General features: G+C 39.9%; 3 protein-coding genes across 4 annotated transcripts in view; 1 reads left to right on the top strand and 2 right to left on the bottom strand.

Moving 5' to 3' along the window:
• LOC148910880 (uncharacterized) overlaps positions 1-18,968 on the top strand; it is a 55,407-nt gene that overhangs the window by 29,931 nt on the left and 6,508 nt on the right. The gene's annotated exons all lie outside the window — the stretch shown is intronic.
• Positions 5,171-5,741, bottom strand: LOC148910882 (uncharacterized). Its single transcript, XM_089030768.1, has one exon. The coding sequence runs from the start codon at positions 5,691-5,693 to the stop codon at positions 5,313-5,315; it is 381 nt and encodes a 126-aa protein (XP_088886894.1). The 5' UTR covers positions 5,694-5,741; the 3' UTR covers positions 5,171-5,312.
• LOC148910881 (uncharacterized) lies at positions 7,645-12,367 on the bottom strand. Of its 2 annotated transcripts, XM_089030895.1 has the most exons (9): positions 11,901-12,367; positions 11,700-11,802; positions 11,410-11,630; positions 11,243-11,292; positions 9,795-9,876; positions 9,241-9,411; positions 8,851-8,996; positions 7,970-8,053; positions 7,645-7,821 (listed from the first exon to the last, which is right to left on the bottom strand). In XM_089030895.1, the coding sequence occupies exons 1-8, from the start codon at positions 12,345-12,347 to the stop codon at positions 8,029-8,031; spliced, it is 1,245 nt and encodes a 414-aa protein (XP_088887021.1). In that variant the 5' UTR covers positions 12,348-12,367; the 3' UTR covers positions 7,645-7,821; positions 7,970-8,028. The 2 variants fall into 2 exon arrangements, with proteins under 2 accessions (XP_088887021.1, XP_088887022.1); XM_089030896.1 differs by lacking the exons at positions 7,645-7,821; positions 7,970-8,053 and having other exon boundaries at positions 8,911-8,988.

Below are 18,968 nucleotides of genomic sequence, written 5' to 3'. Positions count from 1 at the left end.
TTAGCCCACCAATGATGTTATTAGCATCTGCTAAAGTTACTTCAAACTGTAGCTCGGATAACTGTCTTGGGTAATACACACCGTGATTCGTAATCACTTCAAAGTCTAATGGTATGACATACTTGCTACCATAGGCGGTCTTTATTCGCTTTGCGTCTGCCACTGCGGTTTCTCCGCTGCCGTCAGTAGGTTGCGTTTTCGTAGGTGTGCGAACCTTACGTAGAATGACACTACCAATTCCTTGTTCTATCCTTTGCGCGCGGTCAAAGGCTGTCAACCATAAGTCTTTGTACGTGGTATACAGATCGTACCTATTTAAGTCCAGCAAGGATTCCCCGGCGAACTTTACGCGCATCTTAGAAACGATGTTGCGACCCACGTTGTTAACGATAATCCTTTCATCTGTGGGGCTTGACTGTACCGCTAGGTCGAACCTTAAAGCCAAGGTACCGGGTACTAGGACTAGGTTATCCGTTAGGCGGGGCACGCCTACGTACAAGGTTTCTCCTGGCTTAGCGCTGCTGGGGGTAAAGGTGACCCGGTGAAAGGTGCGTTCTGCTTTCAGCCCGCCAACCTGCTTAGGTAATACGTTGGGATTTAACTTTGAGCTTATCATATATAATGGAAGTAGAAGGAACAGACCCCGACTTTGATCCCACCACTGAGGAAGGTCAGGCTGACATTAACGACGGCGACGAAGAACCGCTGCTTCCCACCCAACAAGTCGACGATTCCCTAAGGGATAGGATTTCAAAGGCCCTAAGACATCCCAAAGCACGCAAGTACACGTTTCCGCGTGAGCACATAGAGCTTCAAAACATGGGCGAGCCGGAAGCAGCCGCGCGGGAAACCGTAGAGTGGGCAAAGCAGTAGCTAGAGCTGCGCTACGACAACTTTCATGCTGACGACGTAAAGCTCACGGAAAAGGGAAACAAAGTCCTCATAAGCGTCCAAGACTTAAGATTTCCCGACAAAGACCGCTGGACAAAACCGCAAAACCTCTTTGATGAGGAGGGCAACGTTAGGGGTGACGTCTTGAGATTAAGAGGCTTTCAGCGTGCTACTAGAAGCCTGTTAGAAAGGCTGCACAACTTAACCGAAAGGACCAACGCGAAATAACGTGCCGCGGATCTGCAAAGGGAGTTAAAAGAAAAAGATGTAGAATATGCAAAGCAAGGTCAGCTACTTGCCGATGCTGAAAAGAAGTCCGCCCATCAAGATGAAAGAATAAAAGAAATAGGAAATCAAGTGGATCAGGCCCTGCGCGAATTAGACAAAGCACGGGAGGACTTAGGAGAAGCCCAAAGCTCTGGCGCCTCAGTGGAAGCACTGCGGGAAACGCTGGAAGAAAGGGAGGAGGAATACATGAAGCAAAACCAGCGGCTTGCCGACGCGCATAGGAGGGAGGTCGAATTTAAAAATCAAGAAATAGCTGAGTTGGTAGACCAAAGAACCCAAATTCGACGTGAAAGAAATCAAACTCAAAGGGCTCTTAACCTCGCCCTGCAAGAGTTGGATCTAATTAAAGACGATACCGATAACCTGCAAACCACCATAGCCGGCTCTTTAGTGGAACGGCGACGGTTAATGGCTGAAATCAATACTAAGGAGGAGCAAATCCGGCAAAGAGATCAGGCCATCGAAGACCTGGAGGGGCAAATAGAGCGGCAGCAAGAAGTAATCGAGGACCAAACTCGCCCCGAAGAGGAAAGGGAAGCAGCTCAAAGGGAAGTAGAAACCCTTCAGGAAAGAGTCGCGGAATTACAAGCGCAAAAGGACAACCTGGAAAAGGAGCTGGGGCTTACCACCAAGGAAAAGGTAAAAAGAGCCCTCTTGAAGTATGGTATTCCGCTGGCATTTGCGGTTGCTATTAGCACCGTAGTAGGAGTCATCCTATCCACGCTTAAGGCTACAGGCGCGGGCGTAAAGAAATTAGGCAATGGACTAACGGACTTGGGAAAAAAGATGGCAGCCGGTCTTCCTGGGCTGCTGGGTTCGGTTGTTTCCTTGGCGCTTAGGGCCGGCGGAGAACTGCTAAAGTTTGTGGGGAATAACATTTGGATATTAGTCGTCGCTATCGGCGTGGTATTCCTGAAGAAGATTCGGGGATGATCTTATCTGGGTACGTTACTGGTGGCTTATCGTCGTCAGGCATCCGAGGTGTTCTCGACTGGGGATAGGTAAAGATAGTATTCGCACCGCCTTGGTAATGCGGAACTAGCGGCAGCACACTCATGGTGCTAATGGGCTTATGATTCCAAGTAGCATCCACCGGAGGATCTCCCACAACATTTATTCGGAAGTTGCTGGGGTTGGCTCCAGAATTAGTGGCATCGCTGGGGCGAGCTTGAAGCTTTGCATATTGACAATTAGCTATCATATGAAAAGTCACGGGCGTTAGGTCTTCTTGGGTAGGTGGATTGGGTTCACATGAAAAATGGGTTGAATGTCTAGCATTATTTTTTGACCTGTAAGGCAATAGCGGATGGTTGGCCTCATCGACGAGCCTAAACCCGACATTGCCCGAATACTCTGTCGAAATGCTAATGGTACACATGATCAATCCCAGGCCCCCAACCTTCACCCACAATCCGGTGTCATACCATTCGTCGTTTACGTAGCCCTTCTCCCCCAGGTAATGAAAAAACCAGTCCTCTTTCGTGTGCGGATTCATATATTTAAAGGCTCACCACCGTAAGAGTGCTAATGGTTGCGTGATTATAAGGCTGATCCCTCTGATTTTCTATGCTATTTACCGTGACCTTCCCCGTATCATCTACGCGTATCTGCAGCTTTACCTTCCCATGGCAATCGGCGACCATGTGGAAAGTCCAAACCGATAGGTTCTCATTACTGGCTGGGTTGGGCTCTACGGAGAAATGCGCAGGCTCCCTGTTGTTTGTCTTATTTCTCATAGGCTGCAGTACGCCATTCTCATCCAGGAACCTAAAGCCGACGTTGGCGTGACTACTCGCGCCCATGCAAATACTACAAAGGATTAACTTCCTTTCCTGAGTAGTTCAAATTCACAGACATCCCCGTGACATCAACCCAAGATGCCTGGGTGTATTTTTTCTCGCCTGTGTAAGTCGTATAGACACAATCCACTCCAGCTACGTAGGGGTTGTTCATCGCCATATATAATAGCTCAGACCAATGCTTGCAGCTGCTAGCCCGGCTTTTAGTAAGTTATGGTCATATTCCTCGGGTATCGTAGGCAGGACCTTCTTCTTTACGTTCTTTGGTGCGGGCTTTTCTACGTGCTCCTTCTTAGGCTTCTCCACGAAATGGGGGATGCTTCTAAGAGTGTCAGAGTTCACGTCGTTCACCCCAAACTTCATGTCCTTGGTAGCTCGCTGCAGCTTATTGTTGTAACCCACGACGGAATTGGCGTTGATAACCAAATTACTTGGCATCAACCAACAACCAGGTGACAAAGCGTAATCCAGTCGCACTTTAGACTGCTGCACTGCAAGTTGATATCTCTGCACCGACTTAGAGATCTCATTCTCAATAACAGCGCTTTCGAAGAGGACAAGGAATACTTGTTGCGTTTCCTGTGACGCACCGGAGGCATCTACGATGGGGCTGCGAGTGCTAACCTGGGCCCCTAGAATGCAGTAAACAAAGGCTTCGATGCTTCGATTAATCCTTGCTAGGTTTTTCAGTCCAATGCCCTTTGCGGCAAAGAAAGGCGCCCAAGGATACTTTTCTTTGCTTTCTATGTAGTAAATTAAATTACCCTTCGTTCCGCTGCCTCCTAAGTCCAAGAATTCGTAAGAGCTAGGATACCCCATGCCCGGCGTTTCTATGCTGGCACCAACATACGAAGCATAGGTGTAAGTCTCTCCTAAACCATGGGCGGTACCCTCTTTGTTACGAAAATCGGGGTTGGTAAGCTTAAACTCATTCCTTAATCGCTCCCATGCGACTTTGTCATATTTGTTATCCTTCGGGTTAGAGATAGTGTCACTAGGAAGCGGCGCTCCTAACTCAAACAATATCCTACGAATAGTAAAAGCAACATGAAATCGCAGGAAAGGAATATGGAACATATCCGAGGCTAAACCACATCCTTTAGTAGCAGCCCAGACAGCAAAGTTTAACTGCTGCGGCCAATACCGCATGTTGGGACCTGGTAACCATTCTCTGGATTCTTTCCCTGAGTTATGTTTCATGGCAGTTTCTCTAAAGATGTCTCTGACTTTTGTCTTGAAAGTCGTAGGACCCACGGGGATTTCTAAGGAGGTAACCATCTTAGCAAAGTTATCCGCTCCACCTTTGTTGTCGTAAAATGGGTAACCCTCTGTTGTCGGTAATAAATTCTCCGGGAAATTAGGCTGCCTTTCTTTATGCTTAACGGTCGCCTTTGGCTCCAAGTCCGCATTGCTGTACATTCTGGAGCCTTTAAAGTAAATCCCATCGGGTCTACGCTCAAACTTACTAGGGTCTGCATGCGGAAACATCTTCCTAAAGGCCCTCCAGTTGGCATAATCCCGGTTGTCGTGATGTGGCTGCTCCTCAATATCATTCCCAAAAGCGTCGTACATTAGTATATATAATGGATGTTATACCATCAGCACCTCAGTTGTACCCAGATGTTCCCTATACTACACCTAACGAACTAAACGCCGAAAACTTTCGTCTGAATAAAGCGAACTTAATCTTGGCTTACTTGGAAGGGCAGGCAAAACACTACGAAAAAGTCCGAAAAAAGTACGTCAGAGCCCGGAGTACGCTACATAAGATTTCGATAACTTTGGGGTCTATATCTGTTGTGTTAACGGGCTCCGGCGTTGCTACTTCGCTTACTGGGCCGGGAATAATCGTTGGAGTTCCTTTGGCCGGCGTTGGGGCAGCTTGTGGTATTATCTCGGCTGTTGCTACGGGTATTATGAAACAGTTGTCAAGCAAAATATCCAAGCATGACACGACAATAGCTCTGTCTAGGGCTAAAGTAAATACAATTACCGATCTTGTCTCAAAGGCTCTGCGTGACAGAAAGATAGACGACGTAGAATTCTCGCTTATTCTGGCCGAAGAAGACAAATACGAGAAATTAAAGTCGGACATAAGGAATAAAAAAACAGTCGTAAAAGATCTTTCCGAGGAATCTCGCAAAAAGATCTACCAAGAAGCGAAAGAAGAGCTTCAAAGAAAACTCGCTCAGTAAACATCTGCTTTGAAAAAAGCGAGACAGGATTTTATTTGCATATTGAACGACAGTCTAGATAGTTTCACAAAATATTACATCAGTTAAAAAAACCAATATCATCTAGTACTAATGTCCTTAATCGGCGTATAAACTCGCTTCAAGTTCCAATTGAATCCTGTGACTGCATTGGATATGGCGTTGCTTTTTGTAAACGCATCTTTCTCCTCCTAAGCTTGAATGCATGTTTCTGCACGATCTTTTCGTTGGCTTTGTTAGTCGTCTTATGAATTTCATCTTGCAGCACGCGTCGAGATTTCTCATTTCTAATGGCCACCCGACACTGACGAATGGTTTCTTCAATCAACTCAAACTCAGTTTCACGTTCCTCCAGGTTCTTGGCATGAAGATCATCGAAAAAATCCTGAAGATCGATCTCAATAGTAGTCTTCAAATGCTGTAGTGTGTATTCCTTAGCATCTTGTACGTTATTACAAACATATTGATAGCGTTGATCTAGCTGTTTCAAAGAGTAAGGCATCTTCACTTGAATCTTCACAAACGAAATATTCTTTCACTAAAACGTTTCACAATTGTGAAAGAAAATTGTGAAGGTTTTGATTGGCCGAGAAAAATCATACGATCATGACAATCTCGTGACAGGAAATTCCCATTACGTCATCGCCTGGGAATCCATCCTAACAGGGGGTGGTTGGGGTCAATTTTGTAAAATATTTCGTAGATTACGTCAGGGTAATAAGGAATATCCTTATCCAGCCGACAAAACATCCACTCGGCTTTTGTCATATCAGAAACCTCAGGAATAGACTTACCGGTAATTTCAGACAAAAGATAGGGAATAGCCTTTGTAATATTTCCCTAGCTTTTAATTTTTTCAATGTCTTCCGTAGACTTTGTGGGGTTGGCTCTTCCAAGTGGTCTATGATTTTCTTCTTTACTTCGTTGTCTAAATATACCGGTCGATAACCTTGGATATGACTCATCCAGTCCCTAAAGTATTTTATTCTCTTGTATGGGGTCTTCTTACGACCTCCATTGGCATAATATTGCTCTTTGGTAGCATTTGGTACGGCATTACGAATATTCTTACCACATTCGTAACACTGTGCTGACGTGTCGTCTTCTATTTGCATTTTCTTGTCACAACAAACATACTTATTTGGTGGTGGGGTAACAAACTTGGGTTTCAAGCACTTTACACAGAAATCATAAGCAAACTCTTTACAATCTTCGCACTCCATATATAGACTAACATATTTAAGTGCGCTGTTGCCCTCAACCACACTTGGAGTGGGGGTCGTCCGTAGGTGGATTTTTGACGCGGGTCTTACCCCGTGTTGAGATTGCGCTGGAACCGCCATTCCCTATACTACTAACCCTACTTTACTTACGGGCTTTCCTTACCTCCACATTTTGAGCATGCCAATCACCAAAACAATCCAAGTACTCCTTAAAACCGCGGGGATGATGTTGCGGGCACAAACACTGCCAGATACGATCATCTCCTTTCCTTAAGCCGCCACACGCGTCACAGGGCGCACTCCAATACTCTGCGTTCTCCCAGCGCGTACCTTCGGCGCGGTCGAACTCCGTAAAGCGTTGGTCTATTTCTTTCTTACGAAGAGTTAACTTCCTTATGGTTTCCGCTGGGCAACATCTCGCAGCGATATCACCATGCTCCTCGCATACGACATCCAAATCGTAATTACCACGACATCTATGTTGATGCCATGCGTCGGTTAAGAGCTCCCCACAGCGCGCACACACATCCTTTAAACACACCCTATTTTCTTGGTGGTATTGCAACATTTGGGGCGTGCTAAAGAGCCGATTGCAATCAGCACAACGTCTTTCCTTAGACTTCAAACACACCCTTCCTTCCACGTGATATCGCAGCGCCTGTTTACTGCTAAACTGCCGGCTGCAAGTGCCACAGGTGGTGACGTTATCCACCTCTTTAAAACATACCTTCTTTTTTTGGTGATATTGCAAAGCCTGTTTGCTACTGAACTCCCTGTCGCAATCCTTACACTTCATTATATAATAAGAATTTATTAAGCCTTATAAGGGATACCGCATGAAGTCCTTAACGGAATCTTTTGCCCAACCGGCCATCGTCAAAAGCGCACCAAACCTTTCTGCGCGCTTCAGACCGCACATTTCATCATACAATTCCTGCACGCGCTCTTTTAACCGGTCTATCTCTTCCCTTTGCATTTCTATGGTGTCTCTTTTATCTTTTGCGTCGGCGACAATTCTTCTTACTGCGTCCACTGGGTCCATCGTATATATAATGGATCCGAACCATATTCCTTGTAACGCTCTGATAGTAGGACCCACCGGCTGCAGAAAGACCCAGTTCGTGGTAGAGCAGCTATTAGGACCCTTTAGATACCGCTTCGACTACATCGTGCTATTATGCCCCACCTACGTGAACAACCGCACCTTTATTATAATTTTTACATACCAAATTTGAAGTACAAATGATGACCATAGTGAAGTAATCCATCAGTCAAGACATCGGTTCTTTTGTGGGCACTCATTTCTTTAGTAATACACGAGAACCTTCTCAAAAAAGACCATAACCGTTCTACTCCTTCACCATCTGTTAAACCAATACCTTCAATCCTTCTCGGACTATACTGGATCTTTAAACATGCAGCAAAATTGAGAAAATTAGTAAGCATTTGAGACACAAGAAGGATATCTATTATACAATTGGTAAAATATAGAAATTAAGATACAAAATGGCATCAGTCATAAGACCAATACAAAAATAACTGTTTTTCTTCTCACCTGGCATGAAGCCTCGTGTCCATAGCAGTGAAATATGGGTATGGCCACATCAACACCTTCTATGAGGCTTTCCTGAGAGGAGCACTATAAATTATGCAGAAATTTATAAATTAAAACAAGATAGCTAGAGTACAAACAAACCATACTTGTAAACACTATAAGATTTATTTAGTGTTTGTTACATTTTATGTGCAAAATAGCACAAAGTATTTCACACTTTTAGTGTTTGGAAATGTTGACTGAAGGGATGATTTAACACAACACATCCTACGTCAGAGTTGCATGCTATACTACATTAATATTCGTCTGCCACTTCTGACTTCAAAATACCATGGGGAAGGGTAGATGTAATTTCTGAAATTTCTGGAATATAAGCCTGCAAATAAGATTGGCATTATAGTCACCCTAAAACACTCTAAAAGTTTATATTACATAATATAAAATGCTTAATTTCATCATCTATATCTGAGTCTATGATATTACTAACCTTTAAATGCTGTGACAAAAGACAAGCAATGTCATACATGATGATAACTCTACTTTTAGCATTCTCATTAAAACTTCTAAGTTGTTTTAGCTCATAAACAGAGTATGATATTCCGTGCAGAGAAAAGAAATTTAACATTTAGTACAACAAAAACTGTTTCACATACAGTATGCATGAAGGCATAGAACCTGCAGCTTCTGATGGAATACATTTCCTTTCCTACTCAAAAAATAATTATTTACCGACAGACTATAGAGAATTCATTGACATGAAGAATCATACATTGCTTGGCAATGCCATATATTTATGATAATTTGGTATTCCGTTATTTTACATCTGTGAAAAAATGAACGGCCTAATCCTTGATATTAATTATTAAGTTACAGTTTCTTACCTTTCACCATGCTTTATGTTATGAAATCCTTTAGGAAAATCGTGTCGGCATACTCGGTCGAAGACACCTTTCTCATCAAAGAGCTTGTTTTTCCCCTTGGATCTCAAAGCAGTTAGAACCTCTCCGGCATGGAATTTACTACAGTTCTGTAAAAAATAAGGAATAAAAAACAGTCATATATAAATGCCCTTTCAATGGAGTGACAATGGAGTGACGTTGGAGTGTGCATAATAAAAAGTCATTAAACATGTCAATTTTAACAGCAAAGAGATGTAATTTTTTCTCTGAATGTAACAGAAAGAGTGGAAAATTTGTCTGGCTTAGTGGGCTACAACAAAAAAATACATTGCCATGCATGAATAATCTGAAGTAGATCGGAGAGGTTTTTACCTGTTCCATGTCTGCCCCAGCTTTACCATAGCTGTTGACAAAGTTATCAACATCATCCTGATCTGCAAATAGTAGTGTTCCATGTTTTGGTGTTCCTAAATGATGTCCCTTCTCCTTTTTCCTGCAAAGTCCAAAACACCCATCCATGCTTTCAATGAGAACACCCCCATCCTGTTGAAAAAACGAAGAAGAGTGAAAAAAGGAATCTAACAGTATATATTCATTTGAAGAAATAGAAAAATTGTGCATGCAAGTGCTTGCCAAGGGATGGTAAATATGGGTGGCTGGGGGAAGTTCTTTCATTGGTTAGTTCATTGCTAGGCTTATTATGGCCCTGGCCACGTGGCTATCAGTCTCCCTCGCATCCGTTTTTAGTGTCGGTCGTCACGCAATGCTCCCTCCGTACAGCTGCAATGCATATGCCCCTCCCCACTCACTTTGAAAAAGGCTATTCTGCCGTAATGCTATCCTGAATAAGACATATAGGTATGCACTTAATTCCAACTAATAGAATCATGATATTTATGATAGTTATAATACGAAAATAGTTGTACCGTTGGACATAAAGGACACAATGCGCCATTGTAAAGGTCTTTAACATACTTTGTCAAATGCCTGTATTCATACATGAAGTGCCTACATGTGGACAAAAAACCAGTTTAATATTGTTACTTCGATAAAATAGGGCACTGCTAAACAGCGAAACACCGGAACGAAACACCGGAACGAAACACCGGAACGAAACAGAGACAAATTCTTGATATTACAAATATCATGCAATAAAAAAATAAAAGAAAACAAAATACACGATAGTACAATGATATAAAAGCGATAAAACTTAGCTTTATGCCCGTGCTTTACGATCTGTGATCCGTATCGATCGTTTATTACCTTTTATAAACAATGTCGTTTTGCTGGCTATCAATGCAATTCTTTCTCGAATTTGAAGGATTCCAATGGATCTTTTACTGAAACAAGCATTAGTCTTAACTGCTTCTGTCTCTAGTATCTACACCAAAAAAGTTGTGAAAAAAAGCTAAAGCACTCGGGCGACGCCATGTTTATTTAAACAAAAGCACAGGAAGCCCCAAAGGAAACCCAACAATTTCGGGGCCTAAAAAGGCACATCTCTAATCCCTAAAAAATCCGAAAACTCGGATCTCCAAGCCCAAAATTAGCTAAAATGTGATCCCTGAGCCCCAAAATAACGCCGATCATTGAACGTATATACTTCGTTTTACTTACTAATCTGATACAGTACTACAATAAGCATTTTTTTATTACCATTGTACAGAGTCGCTATAGGTAATGGTAACTTGCGAAAACAACCTTAAGCTTTCCATCTTCTTGTCTATCATTATTTAAAACACTAATAATCACCACCTGCAGTTTAGGAAACGATATTTTATGACAGATTCCTTTCTCAAAATGTTGTGTCTCCTTTGTCAAGAGCTGGGCTTCCTGTGCTTTTGTATAAATAAACATGGCGTCGCCCGAGGGCTTTAGCTTTTTTTCACAATTTTTTTGGTGTAAATACTAGAGACAGAAGCAGTTAAGACTAATGCTTGTTTCAGTAAAAGATCCATTGGAATCCTTCAAATTCGAGAAAGAGTTGCATTGATAGACAGCGAAACGACATTGTTTATAAAAGGTAATAAACGATCGATACGGATCACAGATCATAAAGCACGGGCATGAAGGAAAGCGTTATCGCTTTTGTATCATTGTACTATCGTGTATTTTGATTTATTTTATTTTTTTATTGAATGATATTTGTAATATCAAGAATTTGTCTCTGTTTCGTTTCGGTGTTTCGCTGTTTAGCAGTGCCCGATAAAATAGTTCAGCAAGTCAACAAGTGAATGTTAATTGAAAGAAAATATCAGTTTAATGTAGAGTAGAACTTTCATTTCAAGCCTTTACTTTTTGGACATACGTATTAATGGGAGGCAATATTTTGCATGGCAAGTTTGATTACTCTAAACAGTTTATATACAAATACCTGAATTCTTCAAAGCAATCTGAATTCAGTATATTATAAATGGAATTCACCTAAAATACATATAAGTTAAACCATAATTAAAAAACAAAATAAACTATCACCAAAGTTATTGACCCAAGATTTTATAACATACTTTGACACAAAGGGTGGTACCATATAAAACCTACATGTGTTGGTTGCAGTTGAGGATTCAGTTCTGAAATGACTTCTGAGAAGTTTAATAGGGACACTTGACAATGAAGGAAGACCTTCTCAGCAAGTTCCATTAGTTTGAAGCTAAATCCTGTTGTGGGATTGGCTGGTGATCCTGGCCAAAACTGACATTTCAACAGTGATACTGCTTGTGGCTCACAGTCACAAACTTCAACATACTTTAGGTGATGATTTCCTGAAATGCATAGTATTTACAGAAATTAAAAGGTGTCCCAATAATAAATAAATATATTTTATAGATTACCTGAGGCATCCAAGAGTCTAAACAGTTTAGTCGTCATTGTATCGCAGGTATTGCCATAGCCAACAACTGATTCATCCGGATATAGCGGAACAAATACTCCCTCCTGTCAAGAACAAAAAGAAAGTGGCTAATTATAATATCGTTCAACTAACTAAATGAATTCTCAATGGAATCTATCACAAATTTAATTTAAGGACATGCCTTCCATTGCTTAAGTACATGAAATTTGTTTCTGTTGCTGTGTAGTGATTTTGCACATCTCGCACAAAAGAACTGGTGAGGGCCACAGTATTCACATCGTGTCGTAGCGATAGCATCCACGCAGTTTAAGCACCGCACATTTTCTGGCAGTTGCTGTTCTTTTATATAAGAACTAAATAAATTCTCTCGTACTTTATCCCAGTTATCAGAAATGCTCAAAATACGTTTTTGATGTTGTGTTTTAAATTCAGATGCCTGGTTATAAAGATCGTCGAGAGGGATGTTTTGGCTTTGTTCTGCTGTATCCTCGCTGCTTTCTCGATTTCGATTGTCCTTTTGAGACTCCGGCTTTCCAGGATCAACTCTCAGTGGAATAGATACTGTTGTCTTTTTTCCATCGCGCCCAACATTCTTGACTTTCAATGAAACGGGTTTTAATCGACGCATTTTAAGCTTAAATCTTCATAGATTACCTGTGTTATTGTTGTTAAATCTAAATGGCGTCCTTAGATATACCAAGATTCACCAGTGAAAAGATTTGATTGGTCGAATTGTATATGAATATGTAATTAGTTGCTCAGATGACTTAGATGATCATTTAAGACGGCTTCGACCCATTGATCTAAATTTAGTTTAGCCGGGTATTAGCCATTTAGATCGTGTGAATAGGGTGTCTACGGCATAGGACAGAACGAAATCTTTGGTATTTATGTTTGTAACCAACATTGGCACCGCTTATTGCTATTTTTAGGCCATAATTTGTTTATTTTTTAAAGTACGCTTATACTGCGCGCGCTATACTCTGTTTGGTTACTTATTTCCCCCCCTCCCTCCCCAAAAAAACAGCCAACGACGGAGCCATGCAGTTTGCATGTACAAACAACAACAACAACAACAACAATGGATTAAAGGAACGATTCTAAAATTAGCATAAATGATTCTAAAAATAGCATCAAAAAGGGGTTATAATGGGGAACGGGGATTCCTTCTCTAAGATTATTTTCTATTGCACAGCCTTATTATATCGAGAAGTTTAAAAGCGAAAAGACTGTTGTGGACGTAATAACCTTGTAGTAGCTTTACGGCAAAACGTTCTCGTTTGTTACTAAAGTGATAAGTGTAGTATTTTGTCTATTCTTTCCTTTCTTATATTTTTCCTTCTTTGCTAAATTTTCCCTTCCTTCTCTTTATTCTACTCCTTCCTTCTTCTCTTTTCTTCGAATTTTTTTCTGCATTTTCACTGTCTCACCAAAATTCCTTTTTGTCAGGGTATAAATTCCACGTCACTGTGTGATGTATCCTTGGGTGGAGAAGGAGGGGGAAAGTGTTTGTCTAAGATTCCTAGACTTAGTCTCCACTCAACTTTTATTACCACAGGATTACCAGAACAACCCTGCGTCTCCTACGTTATCTTAACCAAGAAACATCCAAGGAAAATAAACACCAAGTAAAAGAACGACCAGCACCAATAAACAGAGCATTAATAGATAGAAATTATAACAAGTGATTAATATTTTTGTAGATATTTATTAAAGATTATCAATTAAGATCAATTAATGATCTAGAATATTTATACTTTCGCTAATATAAATAATGTTCAGATAAATCATAGGTGCTCTAGATACATGAATACCAAGTCGCAATGAACTCCGTACTACGCATGACACAAGAGAAAGACGTTTCAATCTCGTACCCAGAGCCTGCGTTTCTTTTGGCCTACGGTGAAGGACGAGGGCATAATCCATTTTTTGAGACCAGGATTTCCTGGACTTCCGGTATAAGAGCGCATTCGTTCAAAGGCTTGCCAAAAATAAAAAAAAGTATGTTCCCGATTTCCAAGTTTTACTAAAGCATGATTTTCATTGTTCATATTTCACTTCACTTGCGCATGCGCCAAAAATGGATTATGCCAGAGCCCTCGTGTTTTTTTGCCGCAGGCCAGAAGAAACGCAAGCTCTGGGTACGATATTGAACACGACCATTATTTAGATAGAGCATAGTTAATGAAGGAGAACTTGCTATTAACTATGGGTAGAGAAGAGCAGATTAAAAAAAACAAACTTAACGGCCTCAAATCGCGTTGAACCTTCGCCAGAAGACTGAAAAAAGTAAAAGCAACAACTGTAGCAAGTTTTGAGGCAAATTGTTGAGTGAAACATTTTATTGTCATGGCTTTATCATTAACTCCCATACATTTCCTTATAAACCATACGCAGGAACCTTGTTTGGGCTGACTGTGCTATCTTATAGCTGATTGGTGGAAGCATACGATTGCGCAACAGAGTAGTTGAATAATCAGATATCAAGATAATTTTGGGGTTCTCAAATAAAGTTATTTACCTTCGTAGTTTTTGTTCGTAATAATCATCGTTACTTACACTGTCATGTTTTATTATTTTCGTTTCAACTTTCTATTTATTGTTATCTAAATCGTGTATTTGAATTCAACCAATGATTTTTTTCACAGAAAATAAAACGGACTTTGATTCTTTAAATTTTCTCATTGTTTTTGCTTTTTTGCTTTTTTTATTTATTTGTTTGTTTGCATTTAGTTATTTATTATTTGATTTCATTTTGTTTTTATTATTGTTTATCTATTAAACCAATATTTATTTAGATTTGTTTTGATTTGATTAAATTTGAATCACGTTGATATTTTTCATGCTTTGACATTCTTATTCGAATGCATACATAACTTTCTCACAGTAACCCCCAATGACGAGATCCACGTGCTCTTCTAATTCATGCAGAAAATAGAGACAACACTCACGTCACACAAAATTCCATGAAATTTCCAAGGCTATGTATCAAATTATACATTCATCGCGTGACAACAATTCAAGAAGTAAGGTCACGAGCTCATTTCCAAGAATCGCCTGACCAAAGACTGACAAACAACATTATTCAGACAACTCCCTCGTCTCGTCTCGACTCCTGAAGACATGGAATCGTTTGTTGAAGATCTTAAGAAGGAACTCCAGTGTTCTCTGTGTAATGATACTTTCACTGAACCAAAGATCTTGTCTTGTTTCCACACATTTTGTAAACCTTGCGTCAAACGACACGCCAAGCAAGTCCACCAAATCAACATCTTCAAGTGTCCTCGATGCAAATCACAGACTTCTATATCTGAACTAAGCAGCGTCGAAGATCTACAGCCAAGTCTACTACATTCCCGAATCTTGAAGGGTCTGGCGTTGGTAGAAGGAGAAAAGGCTTGTTCTGTTTCTGAGAGTCATTCGTCAGCTTCTTGGTATTGTTTTGACTGTGATCGCTCGATATGTGATGAATGCGAGAAGAGTCATTCATTGTTTATTAAAGATCACAAGGTCGTTCGTCTGGCTGATTTAAAGAAAGAAGATATTCAGTCCATATTAAAAAGAGAAAATCCTTGTACAAGTCACCCTCATCACAGGCTAGAGTTGTTCTGTGAAGATTGTGATGCCATGATTTGCAGAACATGCTTGATAGATCACAAGGACCATAAGACAATGCCATTAGATAATTTTGCTTCGATCAAGAAAGATGTATTGTCAAAGCATCTGCAGGTACTAGAGCCGTTGAGATTAGATGACAAGGAAAAGCAACAACAAGAAAAGATTGCCATCACAATCAAAGAACAAGGAGAAAAGGCAAAAAAAGAAGTCAAACGTAAAACCAAGAATATCATCCAAATACTACAAGACAACGAACGAGAATTGCTGAGACAAATCGACGAGAAGTTGGACACAGCCACAACAAACTTGAATATAATTCATCATATTCCAGCCGTCAAGGAATACATCAAGAATGTGATGGAAAGAGGACTGGCAAGTGAAATGATGAACATTCCAGAGACACAATGCTCTCAGAAATTCATCTTCAACCCCATTCCACCATCTTCTAGAATTGAATTTACTGCTAATCAAGAGCTGATGCGACTAGTGAATTCAGGGCTGGGAGAAATACAAACTTGTATGAAAACAGACCACACGAGGAGCACTATTCAGGTGAAATCTAAGGCAGAAGCTTTAAAGAAAGAAATGCTGATAGTAACGATTAAAAGCTCTATAGGAAAACTCAATCATAATCCAAAGGATGTTATAGACGTTCAAATCAAGCCTGAAGAAAATGTGAAAATAGAAAAGAAATATGTGAGAACTGATGGTAAAGTAGAAGTTGAATTCATGGCTAAAGTAGCTGGTCAGTTGACAGCAGAGGTTCAAGTAAATGGGAATCATGTATCTAACAGTCCACTTTTGGTGAACGTCAAGCCACAAGAAATGAAAACAACAGGACAGTTTAACATGAATAGCGCAAATTTTAGATCAAGAAGTTTGAGAGGTATAGCAGTAAACAGAGAAAATAGTAGGATCGCTGTTTCAAATGATTCTTCTCACTGTGTCCATGTGTTCACCACTGATGGAGATCTCTTATTGATGTATGGTAGTCAAGGTAGTGCACAGGGACAGTTGAATGGTCCTGAAGGTTTAGCATTTCTGAATGATACAGATTTAGTCATAGCTAACTATGGTAATGATAGAATATGTATAGTGAACACTATAACAGGGACATTGGTAAAAACCTTTGGTAAGCAAGGTAACGGTGATGGAGAGTTTCATTATCCATATGGAGTACACGTTGATGACGATGGTAACATCATTGTGTGTGATAATGGTAATCACCGTGTCCAAGTTTTCACAAGAGACGGTGGCTATCAATATCAGTTTGGTTTGACAACACAGGACACGTTTGATCCAATTGATGTGATAACACATGATGGACTGTTTTACGTCAGTGATCTTAATAATCACGTTATTCAGGTATTTGAGAAGAAAGGTAATGTACCGACTAGAATATCGACGATTGGTGGTGAAGGCAGAGCTGATGGTCAGCTGAATAGACCATCTGGCCTGGCTATTGATAATGACCATCATCTACTGGTTTGTGATCAAGGTAATAACCGCGTACAAAAATTCACATTGGATGGACGTTTTGTAGGAAAGACTTGTAACGTAACCAAGAAACCTAGATATATAACTGTTTTAAAGGATGGTCAGTTATTAGTTAGTACGTCGGGTTCTGGTGTCTGGTGTGTAAAGTAGAATTGCCCATTATTTTCTGTAACATACTTTGATTGGTTTGACAAATTGACATCGCAGTGTTTGACATGTCCTAAAATATGACCATTTGGAGTCATACATTTTATATCTATTTTCATTATATATCTAGGATAATACGGTCGCGCTGATTGGTTGAAAACTGTGCTTTATTAGTGAACGGAGCACAGTGCTGACCCCATCTGCTTGCGTGAAGTGCTGCTAGATCCTGCGACCGTCTTTCTTTTTGCGTAAATTAATTCAATACCGAAATAAAATTAGTAGCTATAAAACGAATAAAACAATATAATCTGTCATATAAAAGCGGCTCGTATTATTTCCGTTCTCATTCTTTTTGTTGTTTTGAAAAAAATATATATATATATAAAAGAGCTTTGTAGTAGTGAATAGCCGAGCTCCGTGCTATTTTTATCTACACGCCGATAATCGTTTACGCATACTATTAGCTTTAATTTGAATAAAGACTTTTATAGTTAACTGTTTTAAAGGATGGTCAGTTATTAGTTAGTACGTATAGTACTGGTGTCTGGTGTGTAAAGTAAAATTGTCCATCATTTTCTGTAACATACTTTGATTGGTTTAACAAATGGATACCGCAGTGTTTGACAATGTCCTTAAATATAACCATTTGGAGTTTAATATACATTTTATAATATTTTCATTGTATATCTAGGATAGTACGTGTACGCTAATTGGTGGAAAACTTTGCTTTATTTAGTGAACGGAGCACAGAGCTAAAATTAGTAACTATAAAACGAATAAAACAACTTTTTCCGAGCTCCATTCAGTAATAAAGAAGTTAGGAAGCACCATAAGCACTCAAGAAGTGTGAGAAGCACTCGCAAACTGCCCGTGCTTCTCCTTACACTTCTTTCATGCTTACGTCACTTCCTGCGTATTTTTTACTGAGCGGAGAACGGAAAAAGCTGTTTTATTTGTTGAATATCTATTTTTTACTTTTGATTTCTTTTGTTTTGATTTCGTTTCTTTCGCGGTCTTTAATTCGTTTTTGTTCTATTTTTATTCGTTCTTCCTTTTATTGATATCTTGTTCATTTTTATCGTTATTGTAGTTTTGTATTGGCCGTGATATCGTGTTATTTCAGATCTCATTTTATTTGTTGTTTTGAAAATATATATAAAAAAGAACTTTGTAGTAGTGAATAGCCAAGCTTCGTGCTATTTTTATCTCTACGTGTATATATTCTTTTTACGCATACTATTAACCTTAATTTGCCAATAAAGACTTTTATAGTTCAAACACTAGGTCCAGAGGTAATATTCGTAAGAAATTTAAAATTAAAACTTAATTAGGGACTATGGACAACAAACAATTTTGCATGTGACGACTGGGAAAAAAAGATATTTCCATAAGAAATCCTTCTTGTTGAACTCGGTATTTAGGGACTGTGCAATGATTATCGGGAGGGGGGTTCTAAAATTTATAGGGTGGTGTAATGATTTCTGTTCCTTGGTGATTTTGAAATATGGCTTTATTTTGAGTATATCAATTCGGGCTACAAATGTGTATCATACAGTCTGATAGATGGATATAGGGTTTCAGTCAATGCTATGGTATCATATGACATATAGCATGACATCCTCCTTTCCGTAAAAAACAACAACATATATATATATATATATATATATATATATGTACATGCAACGAAAACAATAGTAACAATGACTATATATCAGCTGTCCATGCATACAACTGATGTTGCGATTATGTGCTATTCTTGAACAGTTCTTTTGAAAATTATATATATCGTTCTGGTGGTTTCACGACCCTGCCACTGCGTGTTGTAATCATTCCATTATGTGGTGCTAGATTAGACACTTCTGTTCCAGGAGATTCTGCAGGCGGGCTTTGGTGTCCTATGGGGGATGGCAGTGCTTCTCTGATGTGTGTTCTGTTCCGACGTAGCTCTCCACCCTTTGGAGTAGTGACTGTATATGATCTTGGTTGG

The sequence above is a fragment of the Actinia tenebrosa genome, unplaced genomic scaffold, assembly GCF_029948245.1.
Source record: "Actinia tenebrosa isolate PJP-AT-01 unplaced genomic scaffold, QUT_ActTen_1.0 PGA_scaffold15__27_contigs__length_11533743, whole genome shotgun sequence".
Classification (NCBI taxonomy): domain Eukaryota; kingdom Metazoa; phylum Cnidaria; class Anthozoa; order Actiniaria; family Actiniidae; genus Actinia; species Actinia tenebrosa.
This window is presented reverse-complemented; position numbering and strand designations above follow the sequence as displayed.

What these genes read in the sequence shown, in the direction of transcription:
- LOC148910882 (XM_089030768.1), bottom strand. Translation starts at nt 5,693, where the DNA reads ATGCCTTACTCTTTGAAACAGCTAGATCAACGCTATCAATATGTTTGT.
- LOC148910881 (XM_089030895.1), bottom strand. Translation starts at nt 12,347, where the DNA reads ATGCGTCGATTAAAACCCGTTTCATTGAAAGTCAAGAATGTTGGGCGC. An exon ending in CTCAACTGCAACCAACACAT is followed by an intron (nt 11,293 to 11,409) that starts GTAGGTTTTATA and finishes TATGTATTTTAG; the next exon opens with GTGAATTCCATTTATAATAT. An exon ending in TGTGTCCTTTATGTCCAACG is followed by an intron (nt 9,412 to 9,794) that starts GTACAACTATTT and finishes TTTTTTCAACAG; the next exon opens with GATGGGGGTGTTCTCATTGA.